General features: G+C 41.1%; 1 protein-coding gene across 3 annotated transcripts in view; it reads right to left on the bottom strand.

The window, feature by feature from the left end:
* CTNND2 (catenin delta 2) overlaps nt 1–17,877 on the bottom strand; it is a 1,187,410-nt gene that overhangs the window by 976,433 nt on the left and 193,100 nt on the right. For all 3 annotated transcript variants that reach the window (XM_073332333.1, XM_073332332.1, XM_073332334.1), the window contains one exon: nt 6,434–6,567. In XM_073332333.1, the coding sequence (XP_073188434.1) occupies nt 6,434–6,562 (129 nt within the window). In that variant the 5' untranslated portion in view covers nt 6,563–6,567. The remainder of the gene's footprint in view (nt 1–6,433; nt 6,568–17,877) is intronic.

Here is a 17,877-nt window from a genome sequence, read left to right as displayed (position 1 = left end):
TTTCCCTGAGCTTCTACTTGTTGCTAACATACCTGTAGAAACCCTTCTTGTTACCCTCCACATACCTTCCTAGCTGCAACTCCAATTGTACTTTGGCTTTCCTGATTACACCCGGGCATGCTCAAGTGATATTTTTATACTCCTCCCTAGTCATCTGTCCAAGTTTCCACTTCTTGGAACCTTCCTTTTTGTGTTTAAGCTCACCAAAGATTTCTCTGTTATGGCTGTTATGTTATGTTATGTTCTCTGTTATGGTCACCTGCCATATTTGCTATTCTTTCTGCACATTGGGATGGTTTGTTCTTGCACCCTCAATAAGGTTTCTTTAAAATACAGCCAGCTCTCCTGGACTCCTTTCCCCCACATATTAGCCTCCCAGGGGATCCTGCCCATCAGTTCCCTGAGTCAAAGTCTGCTTTACTGAAGTCCAAGGTCCATATTCTGCTGCTCTCCTTTCTTCCTTTTGTCAGGATCCTGAACTCGACCATCTCATGATCACTGCTGCGGAGGCTACCACCCACTTCTACTTCCCCTACCAATTCTTCCCTGTTTGTGAGCAGCAGGTCAAGAGGATCATGGCCCCTAGTTGGTTCCTCCAGCACTTGTCCCCAGCACTCTCCAAAATCTTCCGGGATTGGTCTGTGCACTGCTGTATTGTTCTCCCAGCAGATGTCAGGATGATTGAAGTCCCCCATGAGAACCAGGGCCTGTGATATGAAGACTTCTGTTAGTGGTCCAAAAAAGCCTCGTCTACCTCATCCTCCTGGTCTGGTGGTCTATAGAAGACACCCACCACAACATCACCTTTGTTGATCTCCCCTCAAAGACTCTCAACAGGCTTTTCTCCAGTTTCATACTGGAGCTCTGAGCAATCATACCACTCTTTTACATAAAGTGCAACTCCTCCACTTTTTCTCCCCTGCTTGTCCTTCCCGAACAGTTTATACCCATCCATGGCAGTGCTCCAATCATGTGATTTTTCCCACCAAGTCTCTGTTATTCCAATCACATGACAGTTCCTTGACCATGGCAGGACTTCCAATTCTTCTTGCTTGTTTCCCAGGGTTGTTTTCTTTTAAAATCTTTCCTCATATATCAAATATTCTAAAAATTTTATAATTTTTAATTCTCTCCTATGGATTCTCTCTAATTTACTCACTTCTTTCCTAAAGTCTGACACCCAAACCTGGACACAGTTCTCCAGTTGAGGCGTCATCAGTGCTGAGCAAAGCAGGAGAGTTACCTCCCATCTCCCACCCACAACACTCCTGAATGATATAGCCTTTTTCACACCAGCATCACACTGTTGACTCATACTCAATTTGTGACCGACTATAACCCTCATATCCTTTTCAGCATTTCCACCAGATAGGCAATTATTCCCCATTTTGTAGTTATGCATTTGATTTTTCTTTCCTAAGTGAAGTACTTTGCATTTGTCTTTCTTGAATTTCATCTTGTTGAATTCAGACCAATTCTCCAATTTTTCAAGGTCATTTTGAATTTTAATCCTGTCCTCCAAAGTACTTGCAATCTCTTTCAGCTCGGGGTCATCCACAGATTTTATAAACAAATTCTTCATTTCATTATCCAAGTCTGAATGAAAATATTGGCTAGTACCAGACCAAGGACTGACTCCTGCAGTACCATATCACATATGCCCTCCCAGTTTGACAGTGAACCATAACTACCCTTTGAGTACAGTCTTTCAATGAGTTGTACAACCACCTTATAGTAATTTCTAAACCACATTTCTTTAGTTTGCTTATGAGAATGTCATGTGGCACTGTGTCACAAGCCTTACTAAAAATCAAGATACATCACATCTACTGCTTCCCTCCTAATCCACTAGGTCAGTAATTCTGTCAAAGAGGGAAATTAGGTTGCCTTGGCATAATTTGTTCTTGACAAATCCATGCTGGCTATTTCTTATAATCTTATTATCCTCCAGGCATTTATAAAGTGATTGATTAATAATTTGTCCCAGTATCTTTCCAGGTATCAAAGTTAGGCTGACTGTCTATAATTCTCCAGGTCCTCTTTGTTCTCCTTTTACAGATACATCTGTTTTCCCTTCTACAGTCTTCTGGCACCTCACCTGCCATCCTGTTATTTTCACAGATAATTGCTAATGGATCTGAGATTGCTTCAGCTAGTTCTTTAACTATGCTAGGATGAATTTCATCAGGCCCTGATGACTTGAAAACATTTAAATATTCTTTAACCTGCTCTTTTCCTATTTTGTGTCTCATTCCTTCCTCCTTGTTGTTAATATTAAAATGTGTTGACCATCTGGTCACTATTTGCCATTTTAGTGAAGACTAAAGAAAAATAGGTATTAAACACCTCAGTTTTCTTGATGTCATCAGTTATAAGCTCTCCTTCCCTGCTAAGAGGATCTGTACTTTCCTTTGTCTTTCTTTTGCCCCTAATACATCTAAAAAAACCTCTTCTTATTGTCTTTTATGTCCCTTGCTAAGTGCAACTCATTTTGTGTCTTTCCCTTCCTGATTTTGTTCCTACATGCTTGTGCTATTCTTTTGTACTCCTCTGTAGCAATTCGGCCATGTTTCCACATTCTGTAGGATTCCTTTTTGATTTTCAGGTCGTTAAAGAGCTCCAGATGGAACCGTATTGACCTCTTACTATTCTTTCTATCTTTCCTTTGCATCATGATAATTTGCAGTTGTGCCTTCAATATTGTCTTCCAGCTCTCCTGAACTCCTTTTTTCCCTTTGATTTTCTTCCCATGGGATCTCACCTACCAGTTACCTTACCTGTATTTCAGTATTGAAAAGAACTGAGGGAACAACAATATTTACTGCACAGTGTTATAAAGCATTATATGGATCTCCACTTATATATTGTCAATGAGGCCCCTTGCCATTTACTGCTGACACGGGAACAAATTCATGCTGAAAAGTAGCGTGTAATCACATTAATGTTATTTCCACCACAAAGATTGTCCCTAGCAGGGAACAGAGTAACTTGTGCACGACATGAAACAGCCTGGTCAGGGATCATTCGCAAACACACAGGCTATGCCCCCAGACGCTGCCCCAAACTGTCCCCTCTACAGCTGGAAATTATACATATTTTGAGGCAATTGAGAGCAGGGAACCAAAGTTGTACTCCATATCTCCTTGTAGCCATTCATTTTCATTTATGTTCCCAGGTGCAGTCCAACACCCGAGTGTGACCCATTACATCTGTTCAGGCAAAACATCCCTGGAAAAATCCTCAATACATCAATTTACATATAATAGCTAGTAATTAAAATGATGAAATTACTTTAAAAAACCCAACATCCAAGCCTTTGTTTTGTGTTTATACTTTATCATAAAGACACAACATGAAAAGCACACAGATATAGATTCTGAGTTCATTATTGCTGTGTTAAATATGAAACTTTTATGTTTGGAATATTAAACAATCTGCTGTTATTAGACCAGATAATCTCATTGGTAAAACTGAGGCAGCATGTGGATTATTGGAAGCCCCATAATAGTAATGAAAAAATATTACTATGCACTAAACTCATATTTTAAAAGTTTTATTAAAATCAGTTTATACTGTTCATGTTACTTCAAATTATGTTTTGGAAGCTTGTTCATAGTGAGTCTATAGGCAGAAACAATTATCTCTGTGCTGTGCTCACGTACATTTTCCCAGCTACGGGTAGGCTGGTACGATAAGTGTGAGATCATGCATAAAAGAAATTGTACATGTGTACCTCAGAGCTAAGTCAGTTTTAAATTCAAAATGTAGAATTCCCAATCACCCATTTGTCATATAAGAAATTAAAATAGAAAATGTAAGTCTTTTTATCTTTAAATCTCCATATATCCTTCCTCCAATTTTCTGACCAAAGTTTATGTTCATCAGGTCTGTCCTTCCCCCCAAATCAGCTGTACCTACAACAGTCGCTATGATACCATTATCCCTGTGGTTCTGCCTGCTTCAGTCATCCAGAGAAACAGCTTCAGATATCAGTTTCACAGAGTATATTAAGTGAGCATAGAAGTAAATGAAAAGTTTCTGCAGCTGAGCCAAGACATTTTTTAAAAAGTTAGGTGGAATAATTGTATATGCAATGACCAACCTGGAGGAAATAAAATATATTTTATTAAATTTGGCCAAGGACAATCTGATTTTAAAAGTGGTTGTCCTGTTTTTAATTTGTTTGTTTTTATTCCTCTGCATAATTAGCCATGTGCATGCTTCCAAATCTTCAAGTAAGGCCAGACTTCTGAGCAGAGCCAGAGGATAAATTAACCCAAAGTGTTGGCTAGACAGACAAATCACATGCTTTTTTCTACTAGGAGATGGGAAGCCATTTATCTTGAATGCCAGGTTAAATGAGCTCATAAATCAGGGATATTAGAGATTGAGAACACTTATTACGTCACCTAGTCCATCTCCCTGCCAGTTCATTACCACACAAAATACACCCAGAATTTGTAAATGCAGTTTCAACAGTTTAATTAGACCATGTTTTAGTTGTCTGGACTGTTAGTCAATATGGCTTTTCCTGTTTTGTGAGGACATCAAGCTTAGTACTGTAATGTGTGCCTGGTAGAATCAAACAGTATTGTGTGTAGAGGAAATAAGCCAGAGTGCATTTTTCTTACAAATATGGGTCATTCCAAAACCAAAAGCCTTTACCAATAAAACACAGATCACTTTTAAGTCACGTGACGCACATGTACTGTGAACCACTCTCACTTTCTGGTCAATTTTTAAGCCCAATACACTAAATCACAATCTACTCTGAAAAAGTTAGGTTGTAAAAGAAGTTATTCATTTCACATATCATCCTAGATAATGAGCGTGTCCAGATAATGCCGTTATACTGCATGAAAACCCTCATACACATCAAACACATAGGGCAACCGTGAATCTCTTTAAAAGTTAATGTAGCACACCAGAGAACATTTTAATTTTTAAGCTATATAAACTACCAATTGTACAACAGTTGTAAAAACAAAGTATTAAAGAAGTATAGGACAACGGACTATTTCAATTAAAAATACAATATAACTTCTAAGAATCCTTAAAGAAGCTGTCAGTGTTATCTGAATAATTTTGCATTTTAAAAAGTATAATTGATGTTTTTATTGCACATGCATCTTCTAACATAACACAACAGGCACACAGAGTTAAAATCCAAACTCCACCACGTCTTTAACTTAGATAAAAACAAAATGTAAATTTCAATTTAAACTTCTTCCCTAGATTGGGCTTGTTTTGTTCCTAGGGTTTCTCCTTTCAGTATTACTCTGTTCTTGCCCCTATTTCCCTCTGAATCACTGAGCAGCTCAAACTCTTCATATACTCCTGGGCCAAAGCTAGTCTGGTGAGTCAGCAGAAACAAGTCTCTCTCTCTCTCTCTGCCTCTGCAGGATGGTAGAACCAGATATCCTGTCAGAGTACCCTTTTCTGTGAAGCTGAATGTCACATTAAAATTTGTCAAGGGTCCAAAATACCAAAACTAAATATTAAAGTGTTCCCCCCCCCTTTTTTTTTTTTGGTGTAGCAGGTGCTACTAATGATCAAAACCATAAGCAGTTTTCAAACTCAGCTGTTTTCAAGAACTGCAGTTATGGCCATCTCCTATGTTGGAGGCAGAGGGGTTGAAAAGCAAAATATCAATGGTACGGCAGTCTTACATAAGTGAATTTTTCGGACAAAACTTCCTTTAGCCATACAGATATACTGAATAATTCTCAGTGTATTACAGTAGAATAAGGAGATATATTCAAAATACTTGGTTTTCATTAGCTGTGTAGGAACCTCAAAATATACAGAAGACTGAATTGCTTATATAAACACATCTGAACCTGTGTCTCATCAGAATCAGAGCGGAATTTAATGAGATTTTTGTTTTTCCAAGCTTTCTAGTACTTCCTTTTTTGTTTTAGCCAAGTAGACAATACCAGAAGAAAAACCTCTTGATATATTTTGGAAATTCTGCTTCTGGTCTCAACCGTTTTCATGTCATGCTGGAAACAAGTGAATGTAAACAAATAACAGAATATTTTCAAACAAACAAGATAGGGTTCCCTTCAATCCTTACACAAAGCTTTGGAATGAAAGTTACTTTCTTCACAGTGGTTCATATGTCCCTAACTCTTACACTCTGTACTGAAGAAACCTCCATGTAGAATAAAAGGAAAGGAAAGGATGTTCTACTTATAGCAGTCTAATTTAAGATCACCATACAATATACCAGGCAGAACCACAAAAAAAAAACAAAAAAAACAAAAACCAACAACAAATGTCTCCCCAAACCAATGACCACAAAATACTGTTAGGAAACTAAATTGAGGTATTTTTAAAACAAGAAATATTTCTGCTCCTTCGTGGCATCAGTAATAAGCCTCACAAGCATGTGCGATATAATATGTAATCAAAAGCCACTATACTTGTGTACCTGTTCCTTAACTGAAGCTAGAATAGCAGAGGTTGTCTCTGTTTCAGAACCATCCCCATTGGATGTATTCAGCACAGGGCTAAGGGAACTTGTCTTGTCAGAAGATGAGGGCTGGTCTGGCACAGGCATAGCTCCTATGATTCAAAAAAGAAAGAAAAATGTTTTGATATTACAAGTCGCATGTGTGTCAGGAATCAAATACGTACAATAGTAATCACCCTAATTTCAGAAAAAAAATAAATATTTTGTGTTCAGCAGAGCTAATTTGCTTCTGTTAGATAATGTGAAAGTCCTTCATTTACTGTTCTTTAAAACACAAAGATTATTTAACATTTATCTTAAAAGCATTCTTTTAATCCTTATATAAGAATTCTTGTAATCCAGTTTGCCTCCATATCATTCACCACATTGCATCTGGAGCTAATTCAAACTATGTACAGTTGTGGCATTTGTATAGTATTCTAGGGGCTATGTCCAATACAAAATTACAATATCGCGGGAGTGATGAATCACGGGAGTGATGCAAGCAGAGGACCAACAGATGAGAGAAATACAGAATTTCTCGACTTCTTGAATTATGTGCACATTTACTATGTACCTATTCGTAGTCTAGTATTTTGCTTAACTTCAACAAATCTAGCAGTGTTTTTGCTGAAGTTTTATCAGCAATATTATTGTAAAACCCTAATAAAAGTTATTCTGCACCCTCCCTTTTTTTGTTTGGAGTGAGAGAAGTGAGAAAGCCAATGGTTAGAAGTGAAGTCTCTTTCTACTTTTTTGTTCTATAAAGCTAGGGATAAGAGGCAAGAGGGAAGCCATGATTTTGGAGGCTGAGCCATAGTACGAAGGGACATAAAGTGTATAGTCCCCAGGTGTATCATATAAACGGTGCAGTTGCTGTAAGAGTCAGTGGGGCTCTAGAGGAAGTGCTCCTGCTACCTTAGTTTTTCCTGTGTCACTCCCCTAGAAATTAGCTTCCACATATTTATGAAGGAAACCTTTCATTTACAGGTTTCAGAGTAGCAGCCGTGTTAGTCTGTATTCGCAAAAAGAAAAGGAGGACTAGTGGCACCTTAGAGACTAGCACTCCTTTTCTTTCATTTACAGTTCTCGTGAAGCTGACCACTTAAATCAGCCTTTGTTATATGAGTCCTCTTATATGAGACCTAAAGGTCTGGGGAGCTTGAGTCCACAATAAAAAGTAAATGCACATCAGAGCTACCTAGCACCAACTAAGTGCAATACACTTCAATAGCAGTGATTGAGGAAGTTTGGGATTAAAATGCCCCAAATTGTCTAGGCACAGAGTGAATGTGCCAGAACACACCGCTAGCCAAAGTAAAGCCCTGAAGTGACATTTTATAACTGTTTAATTTTTCTCATTCTGTGCAACAAATATAGGTTTTTACAGTAACAAGTTACATGTTTTACAAAATAACTTCAGCAACTCAGCAATGTAATTGGCAGGAATTTATTTAAAAATATTATACTGTCTACAAAACCACATATTACATGTGTGCGCACACATACGCCATGACCCATCTTGTAATCTTGACTAATTATTTTAAACTAAATTATTAGTCACTTAATAGGAAGCAAGATCATTTTCTTTTCTGATGTTGCAGTTGTTCACTTTAGGTGGGCTAGTGGCTCACATTGTGGAATTCTATTCCAACCTGAGAGATGCAGTTTTGGATGTAATTTCAAGACTTTGGAGCACAAGATTCCCTACCACTTCCATTTCTCTCCTCTCTTCCCCTTCTTTTGTCTTTTCCTCTCCCTTGCTGCTATTTAGTTGGTGTTGGTCCTGTTCTACTAACTCATCCTCGCTTGCGTCTTTCTCACTCAGTCCCCAATAATACATTTTTAAAAATATATATTTTTTAAAAATCTTTTAGAAAGTGCAACTAACCTAACACTTCCCACTATGATCACTATGCTTGTGTGCTATATCCATTTTGTAGCACCCTGCATGAAACCTGGAAGGAGTAAAACAAATTGCAAGATGGAAGTGTTTGGAGAAGGCACCAGGAAGCCAATCTGTGTGGACATGGCTGGAATGCTTGCTGCAGTTGCATCTTTTAAATGTCCAGTTTAGTTTTCAACACATGGAGTCGTCTCCTGTTATTACCCAGCGTGGGATACATGAACACATCTTTTCTGTATTTAGATTGCAAACTGTTAGGGGCAGGTATTATCTGTTACTGTGCATTTAACATGCTGTGTTACTACTATTACTAAATGCTAATATTTGCTGTTAATAAACAACCATACAAATCAATATAATTTCTATCATTCCCTCACATACCAACCCACTTAAACGTGCACTGCTGTCTTTATCCAGGGCAACGTGCCCAACATTTATGTCCCCCATTGACAGAACAGCAATGCCGGTTTCTCAAACACAAGGCTAAAACATCATAGGCAGCTCTATGCTAAGAAAGGAGGCTAGAATTACAACAGAGTAAAGTGCACATTTGAGACTTTCTGGTATCTCTCTCCATTATTGCAGAGCTCTTTCTGCAAAGATTTCAAATATTTCCAATAATTCTTTTCAACAAGAGACAGATATTAAAAGTCTCAGTAATTAATCTACTTTCCCAACTTATTCTTTAAATCTAGTAAAATATGAAGAATGTGGATTATAAAGTATAAAGAGATCGTCATTAGCTATTACAAGCCATTTTTGTGCTTTTCATGTGCAGGCATCTATTTACTTTCAGAATCAGGTCTCTGATTATTGTTTAGACTTAACTGAAGTTTTTACTTGTGAAAAACAGGAAATATATTTAGGAGTTGCATGCAAGGCCTTCAAACACATTTTGTGTTAAGACAAAAAGAAATGGGGTGAAATCCTGACCCCACTGAAATCAATGGCAAAACTTCCATTGACTTCAATACAGCCAGGATTTCAGCTTGTGTTGAAAAGAGCATTTGAACACTGTGGTGATATTGTAAACAATACTGAACCAGTGTGTTTGCAATTTTTTCTTATGAGGAGCACTCTGTGAAAATTAAGGAAGGTTAATTTTGCCATTCTAAAAGCTATATTCAGCTTCAGATCAAAAGATAATCATATTTCTAATTTCACTATTCTAAATTTGTCAAGCATGATTAAGATGGAATTAGATGACAAAAATCTGATTCATTATTTACTTATTTTATTTTGTGTTTAGAAATGAGGATAATTTGAAATAAGATTATATAATTTAACCTTTTTATAACATTACAGGAAGATACAGCCACAGTTTTTAAATAGCCAGAAAAAGAGCTTAGCCAGTTTTACAGGCTAAGGCTTTCATCATGCAAATTTTATGCTTGTGATTCCAATTGGACTACTCATTATGTATAAATGTAAGCATATGCATAAGTCTTGGTGGGTTTAGGGCCTTAATCTGTACATCCTATTCAATATGCAAATTATAAAATGGACTTTTAAAATATCTATGTACCAAGGCGAGGGCTACAGTTGGCTTGTTTAGTGAACATTAAAAGCCATTAAAATCTGGTCATGATAAGATTATCAGCTCACCCACTGATCCAAAATCAGAGAGTATCTTTTTCAGACCAGTTTTCCAATTCAAAGTACTCAAAAAGTAATAGTGACTTTCTCCCAACTATAAATTCTGTGGTGAATCACAGTTGCTTATTTGTATTAAGGAACATGCTACCCCTTTGTGAACATGCCATGTAACAGGGAAAAAAAAGAATTAAGAGAGAAAGTAGGGGTACATTAGTTCACACTTCCCTACTGTTTTAGGGTACCTGCCCAAAGACTGAGGGAGACTACATGTATCAGTGTTTCCCTAAAAGTCTATGGAGAAAGCAAGGTCTAGTGGGATAACCAACTGCAGCAGGGCGGTCACCCTGCTCTGGTTAGGAAGGGGTTAAAAGCAGCCAAGGGAGGCTGCTTAGGTAGTCAGCCACAGGTGTGGTTGCACCCAATTAGAGACCCAGAGTGTGGGGGCACTGCTATGGGGCAGCACCCTAAAGTAAGCGGCACCAGGGTCCAGGAGGGATGCGGTGCCTCAGGTGCTATAAGTGGTGGAGATCTGGAGAAAGCAGGCACCGGTAGGAAGACACTGGCCAGCAGGAGGCACGCCGAGGCTGGAACTGAGCTAACTCCCAGATGACCTGCAGGAGGCGCCACAGCGGTGAGTGCCTGCCGTGATACACCAACAGTCTAGGAGCCAAGAGCTTCACAGTTCTGTTTTCAGCTCTTCCAGTGACTTGTCCCTTCATTTCTCTGTCCCCGTTCCTCCCACCTGCCACCTATTTCTAAAATAAGAATACTAATCATTCCCCCCTCTCCCCAGGGTACCAAACTCTCCTACCTGTTGCTGGATCTGGAGAACGGAGAACAGATGCAGCAGGGAGGGAACTGTGACTGAAGAGATTACATATAGGGACCCAACACTCTGTGGAACTAATTTGAATGAGGCCCACGGAAGCTTGTATTGCTCATGTGCTTGCTTCAGATACTGTCTGACATCTATGTACTGCAATCACTTCCTGGTAGCAGCAGCTGGTACTGCACCCTGCCAACTTTCTAATTGCACAAATCCAAATACCCTTGCCACGCCTGTCTCTGAGGCCCTGTCCCCACTCACTCCAGTCCCCCTCCCTCTGTCGCTCGCTCTCCCACACCCTCACTCACTTTCACTGGGCTGGGACAGAGGGTGCGGGAGTGGGTGAGGGCTCCAGCTAGGGGAGAGGTCTCCGGAGTGGGGCCAGAAATGAAGAGTTCAGGGCAGTGCTTACCTCAGACGGCTACTGGTCAGTGGTGCAGTGCAGCTAAGGCAGGCTCCCTGAAGCGGCTGGCATGTCTGACCCTGAGGTAGAGACACGGCCACGCAGCTCTGTGTGGTGTGCACCGCCTGCGCCCACCTGCACCTTCCTCGCAGCTCCCATTGGCCAGGGTTTCCAGCCAATGGGAGCTGTGGAGCTAGTGCTCGGGGCAGAGACAGCACACGTAGCCCGCTGCCCACCCATGTGCATAGGAGCTGGACGTGCCGGCCACTTCCGGGAGCTGCGTGGGGCCAGGGCAGCCAGGGAGCCTGCCTTAGCCTTGCTGTGCTGCCGACTGGACTTTTCGCGGCAGCAGTGCTGACCGGAGCCGTCAGGGTCCCCTTTCGACCAGGCGTTCCAGTCAAAAACCGGACGCCTGGCAACCCTAACTGTTGTAATGCAGCCACACTAAAAATACTTCTTAGGTACACGGGGACTGGCAGCTGGGACATTGATAGGGCTTAGCCCCATCAACCCATAATAGCCACTCATAGTTATGGTCAAAAAAGTGATGACTGAACAAGAAGATCCTGTTTTAAAGATGCATGCTCTGTGTATTCAAAGCCACTATAGTTTGACACGCTAGCAACAGAGAGTACAAAAGAGGGGAAGTGACATCATCACTTGTCCTCTTCCCCCTCCCCACCTCCATCTCAACTCCTGAAAGAGAGTTTTGGTTTTTTTTAATGCTTGACTATTGTTTTCTCCAGTGTCCCTTCCATCATATTAGCTTAACCTTTGCATCTTTTCTGTTTGCTACTTCACACCTTGGCTATTTTCCCAATCTTCAATAGAGTTACTCCAGAACTTACCCCAGTGCAACTGTGAAAAAAAATCTGCCCTACAATGTGCAACATATAATCAATTGCAAGTTCAGGCATACTGGGCCAAGTTTACCTTCAGTTGAATAAGTTCAAAACCCTATATCTCCATTGACATTAGCGGGGATGCACCAGCATGAAAGAGGATTTTGGACAATTCCTACATATACTTTGAAGCTAAATATGAATAAGATTTACATTACAACTTGATGTGTAGAATTTCCATTGTCCTTGGTGTCTTTGTTAATTGATAATCAAGCCCACTACACAGCACCAATCTCAACCTTTTATAAAATAAAGAATAAAGAACATGAACATAAAAAGGCAAAGGCTGAAAGATAAATAAACTAAGAAATTTTTCAGGCTACTCTTTCTCCAATAAGATGTTGGCTATAATCACTTCTGACTTCTTCTGCTTAGAAACAAAGCAGATTCAGAAATAACAAATAATGACAAAAAAGTTGAAAACATCTTTAGATGTTTAAGTCTATGCACCATAAAAAAAATACCCCAAAACCAAACAAACCAAGGAGTCCTTGTGGCACCATCCGGGGCTCGTTCACCTGCACATCTACCAATGTGATATATGCCATCATGTGCCAGCAATGCCCCTCTGCCATGTACATTGCCCAAACCAGACAGTCTCTACGCAAAAGAATAAATGGACACAAATCTGACATCAGGAATCATAACATTCAAAAACCAGTCGAAGAACACTTCAATCTCTCTGGTCACTCAAATACAGACCTCAAAGTGGCAATTCTTCAACAAAAAAACTTCAAAAACACACTCCAACTTGAAGCTACAGAACTGGAATTAATTTGCAAACTAGATATCATCAGATTAGGCCTGAATAAAGACTGGGAGTGATTGGGTCAAAAACCTAAACTTAATTTCCCCAATACTAATTTTTCCCTACTGTTACTCACACCTTCTTGTCAACTGCTGTAATGGGCCACTCTCTTACCACTTCAAAAGTTATTTGTCTTCCCTTGGTATCCTGCTGTTAATTGATTTATCTCGTTAGACTGACCTCACACTTGGTAAAGCAACCCACATCCTTTCATATATTTATACCTGCTCATGTATTTATACCTGCTCATGTATCTTTTACTTCATACATTTGATGAGGTGGATTCTAGCCCACAAAAGCTTATGCCCAAATCAATTTGTTAGTCTCTAAGGAGCCACAAGGACTCCTTGTTTTTGTTTTTTGCTGCTACAGACTGGCACAGCTACCACTGAAACCTGTCACTATGCACCATGTGTTTTTATTTGAGTGTTATATATATATATATAATAGGTATGTATATTTTTTGTGTGATAAGACGTTAAGTAAAGTTAGAACAGTGATTATGGTCTGAGCATGATAGAGTGCACATTGTACAAATGGCTTGATTTACAAGGTAGAATTGCAAACTGGCAATTTTGGTTTCAGAGTAGCAGCCATTTTAGTCCGTATCCGCAAAAAGAAAAGGAGTACTTGTGGCACCTTAGAGACTAACACATTTATCTGAGCATAAGCTTTCGTGAGCTACAGCTGACCTCATCGGATGCATTTAGTGGAAAATACAGTGGAGAGATTTATATACACAGAGAACATGAAACAATGGGTGTTACCATACACACTGTAAGGAGAGTGATCAGGTAAGGTGAGCTATCACCAGCAGGAGAGCGGGGGCGGAGGGGGGAGAGGAACCTTTTGTAGTGGTAATCAAGGTGGGCCATTTCCAGCAGTTGGCAAGAAAATCTGAGGAACAGTGTGTGTAGGGGGGAATAAACATGGGGAAATAGTTTTACTTTGTGTAATGACCCATCCACTCCCAGTCTTTATTCAAGCCTAAGTTAATTGTATCCAGTTTGCAAATTAATTCCAATTCAGCAGTCTCTCGTTGGAGTCTGTTTTTGAAGTTTTTTTGTTGAAGAATTGCCACTTTTAGGTTTGTAATCGAGTGACCAAGCGTTCTCCGACTGGTTTTTGAACATTATAATTATTGATGTCTGGTTTGTGTCCATTTATTCTTTTACATAGAAACTGTCCAGTTTAGCCAATGTACATGGCAGAGGGGCATTGCTGGAAAATGATGGCATATATCACACTGGTAGATGTGCAGGTGAACGAGCCTCTGATAGTGTGGCTGATGTTATTATGCCCTATGATGGTGTCCCCTGAATAGATATATGGACCCAGTTGGCACCGGGACAATTTTGGGAAAATCCTTATATTTTCTATGTGTCGTAATGTGATGCGCAAAACTCAGAAAGGAACACATATTTAATAAACTATGCCAAATTCGGTTGCCAGCTTTCTAAATCGCACAAAAACAAATTCCTTGCCCTGCTCCCTGCCCCCCCCCGAGGCCCTGCAACTGCCCTAGCCCTTCTCTGCACCCCCCTTCCCTCCGTCACTCGCTCTCCCCCAACTTCACTCACTTTCACCAGATTGGGGCAGGAGGTTGGGGTGTGGGAGGGGGTGCGGGCTCCAGCTGGAGGCGTGGGCTCTGGTGTAGGGCCAGGGATGGGGGGTTTGGGGTGCAGGAGGGGGCTCAGGTTTGGGGCAGGGGGTTGGGGTGCAGGCTCCGGCTGGGAGGTGCTTACCTCAGGCAGTTCCCGGAAGAAGCTGGCATGTCTGGCTCCTAGGCAGAGAGGCCAATGGGCTCTGTGAATTGCCCATGCCCGCAGGTGCCGCCCCCGCAGCTCCCATTGGCCGCGGTTCCTGGCCAATGGCAGCTGCAAACCTGTCACCAGTGCTCCGGACAGGGCATTGTGCAGAGCTCCAGCGGCTACCCATGCCTAGAAGTTGGACATGCCAGCCGCTTCTGGGAGCTGCGCAGAGCCAGGGCAGGCAGGGAACATGCCTTAGCCCCACTGTGCCATCAACCAGACTTTTAATGGCGCAGTCAGCAGTGCTGTCTGGAGCTGGCAGGGTCCCTTTTCAACTAAGTGTTCTGGTCAAAAGCCGGATATCTGGCAACCCTAATTCCGAATTCATATATTTCACAAATGAAAAACTGTTTGACAAGTTTAACAGTTTTCTCCCTCACTCTCTTTTTTAATTATAGGTGGCGCTCATAATGATGCCTATGCTTAAGGTTGCCCAACACTTCCCATTATAAGACCCTGTTTTCAACTGCTGATCATCTTTCCAAACATTAACCTTTGGACTGAAATATTCCACGTTGGGTGTCTGCCTCAGGATAATTTTTTTTTAAATTAATCTAAAACAGTTAAGCTATTTCTGAGGATTAGATTAGGGGAAAACACATTGTTTTGCTCACGTTAAGACAATTCTTACAACAGCTGAGAAGATCTAGCACCTCCACATCCAAACTTTGACACAAAATCCTGTAGTGTGGCATTGGGCTCAGGGGTGTACTTTTTGCTGTTCTGATTAAAAGATACCCAAATTTGGCCAAATTATAAGCTTTTGAAAAAATTTAGTTCCCAGATTCTCACAAGAGATTTGTTAGAGTTTGGCAGGTAAATTCTCCGAAGATTCTGTCCGCATTCAGTATGTTCTAGCCGCTCAAGCTTGTGTGTGTCACTGGACTGCACATGAGCCATCACCACAGAGCATGCTCCAACCTAGGGGATGAAGAGGACTTTCCCTGCAGTTGCTACTCCCAGCTGCAGCAGGCCACTGTGATGTCAGGCACAGGAACTTAGAGCAAAGAGACGGTCTGTCCTGTGCACTGGCACCAAGGCTGCCTGACACAAATACAGAAGGGACATATGTACAAGGGGGCCAAATCAAGGTTGCACAGGCAACTTTAATTCTGGCATTTCCTAACTTCTGAGTCCCTGATTTTGCAAACTTAAGTTCTTTTAATGTAATTTTTGTGCGATATTGTCAGGAGTAAGGCCCTGCAGCTGCACCTGCACAGTACCTGACACCTTAATGCATCAGCTATGCTGACTAATAGATTGCCCTGCCTGATTGGTTGAAGAAACTAGCAGGCCAGTTCTTAACCTCAGCAGCAGCTCACTGGTTGCTCAATGACCACACCCACAGACTCTCTGCCTCCCTGTGCTTGTCTCTCACCAAGCCTGGCTCCTGCTTTGGTCCTTCACAGTTCCAGCCCAGATTCCGCCCTGCACCCAGCCTTGTTCCCATCCTGTCCCAGCCTTGCTCTTGCCTGTGAACCAGTCTGGCTGCTGCCTTTCCAGACTCCTGGTAACCCAATTCTAACCCTTGGTTCTGATTCCTGACTCCAACGCTGTCTTGAACCTGTAGCTCTGGCATTTGGACTCTAACTCCAGCTCTGACCTGCTTCCTGGTTTTGGCCCGGTCTTGACCCTGGCTCTGGCATTCAGACTCTGAGCACTAAATCTGACTCCTGCTCCGACCACTAAGCCTGACTGTCTATGACCCAGTCTCCTGACAGACATCAGGACACCCTTTTTGGACCATGTACATAAATGTCCCACTGAATCATAGAATATCAGGGTTGGAAGGGACCTCAGGAGGTCATCCAGTCCAACCCCCTGCTCAAAGCAGGACCAATCCCCAAGTTTTGCCCCAGATCCCAAATGGCCCCCTCAAGGATTGAATTCACAACCCTGGGTTTAGCAGGCCAATGCTCAAACCACTGAGCTATTCTCCCCCCCCCCCCACCTATCACATACCATCCATCACAACAGTTTTGTATTATGTACTTTTAGAAAATAATTTCAGTGTTCATTTACACTTCTGATATTTCTCTGTTAATTCACTAGAAATCAGGTTAGAAGTTCTTGTTTGATTTAAATTGTACAGTAAATATACAGACATAATATCAATTCAGATAAATTGAGCCTTGTCTTGTGCCTGATGTATTGCAGTGCACAAAACTTCACACTTTGCAAGTCCTCTGTCTTGCAACAGGAGGCTGTTAGCTCAGGTATTTCAGCAATACACCAATATCACAGAATCACATAACGAGTCAGGCAATCTCTAAGACAGCTAGGAAGGAACCAAATCCTTCTGATAATATATAGCAAAATAAACAACATACACGTCACCAGGAAACCTAACAGGACCTAGTGCAGACTGTGGAGCACAGAAGCATTATTATTATTTGTATTACCGTAGCACTCAGAGGCCTCTACTGAGATTGAGGCCCCATTGTCCTAGGCACTGTACAAACTCATAGTAAGAGGCAGTCCCTGCCCTAAGGAGTTTACAACCTAGATAGAGAAGACAAAGGATGAAAGGGAAAAACAGAGGAACAGAAAGGTGAAGTGACTTGCCCAAAGTATGGGCAAGGACACAACAGGTCAGTGACAGAGCTAGGGATAGAATCTAGGTCTCATGACTTCTACTCTAGTGCTCTAATCCAGTAGACCACAGCGCTCCAGTGCTTCCAGTAAGAATCTTACCCAAATAAATAGTCCATCTACACTATCTGAAGCTAAAAGGCAGTCTTCAAATTCAGCCCCAGGTGCAGCATGAGAGTAATCCAGTCTTTGTACTTTGTTAGTAAAAGACATTAAAAATGATATCATGTCTTGCAGAACTGTTTCTTCCACAGCTTATCAGTTTCCCATCCACGTTCATCATTCCTCAGTGGTGGAATAAGACTGATAATGACATTTAATGTAAATATGGTTGATCACAAATCTTTGAGATGCATGAACAAATAGAATGATGTATATCTTGGGGAGAGGGAGATTTGCATGGCTTCATTTTTAAGTGCTAAAACAAAAATGCAGGCTGGCCCACTTCTTTCGCATATAGTAAACTTCCTTATGCCTATGAAGATTAGGAGTAATTTGCCCATGTACTCATCCAGTTCATACATTAGTGTAATTACCTTCTGCCTAACTAACCCCTTCTGTCATTTCAGTTGAATATAG

This window comes from Lepidochelys kempii, chromosome 2, assembly GCF_965140265.1.
Source record: "Lepidochelys kempii isolate rLepKem1 chromosome 2, rLepKem1.hap2, whole genome shotgun sequence".
Lineage (NCBI taxonomy): Eukaryota > Metazoa > Chordata > Testudines > Cheloniidae > Lepidochelys > Lepidochelys kempii.
The sequence above is the reverse complement of the archived record's forward strand: the minus strand, read 5'-3'. Positions and strand labels throughout refer to the sequence as shown.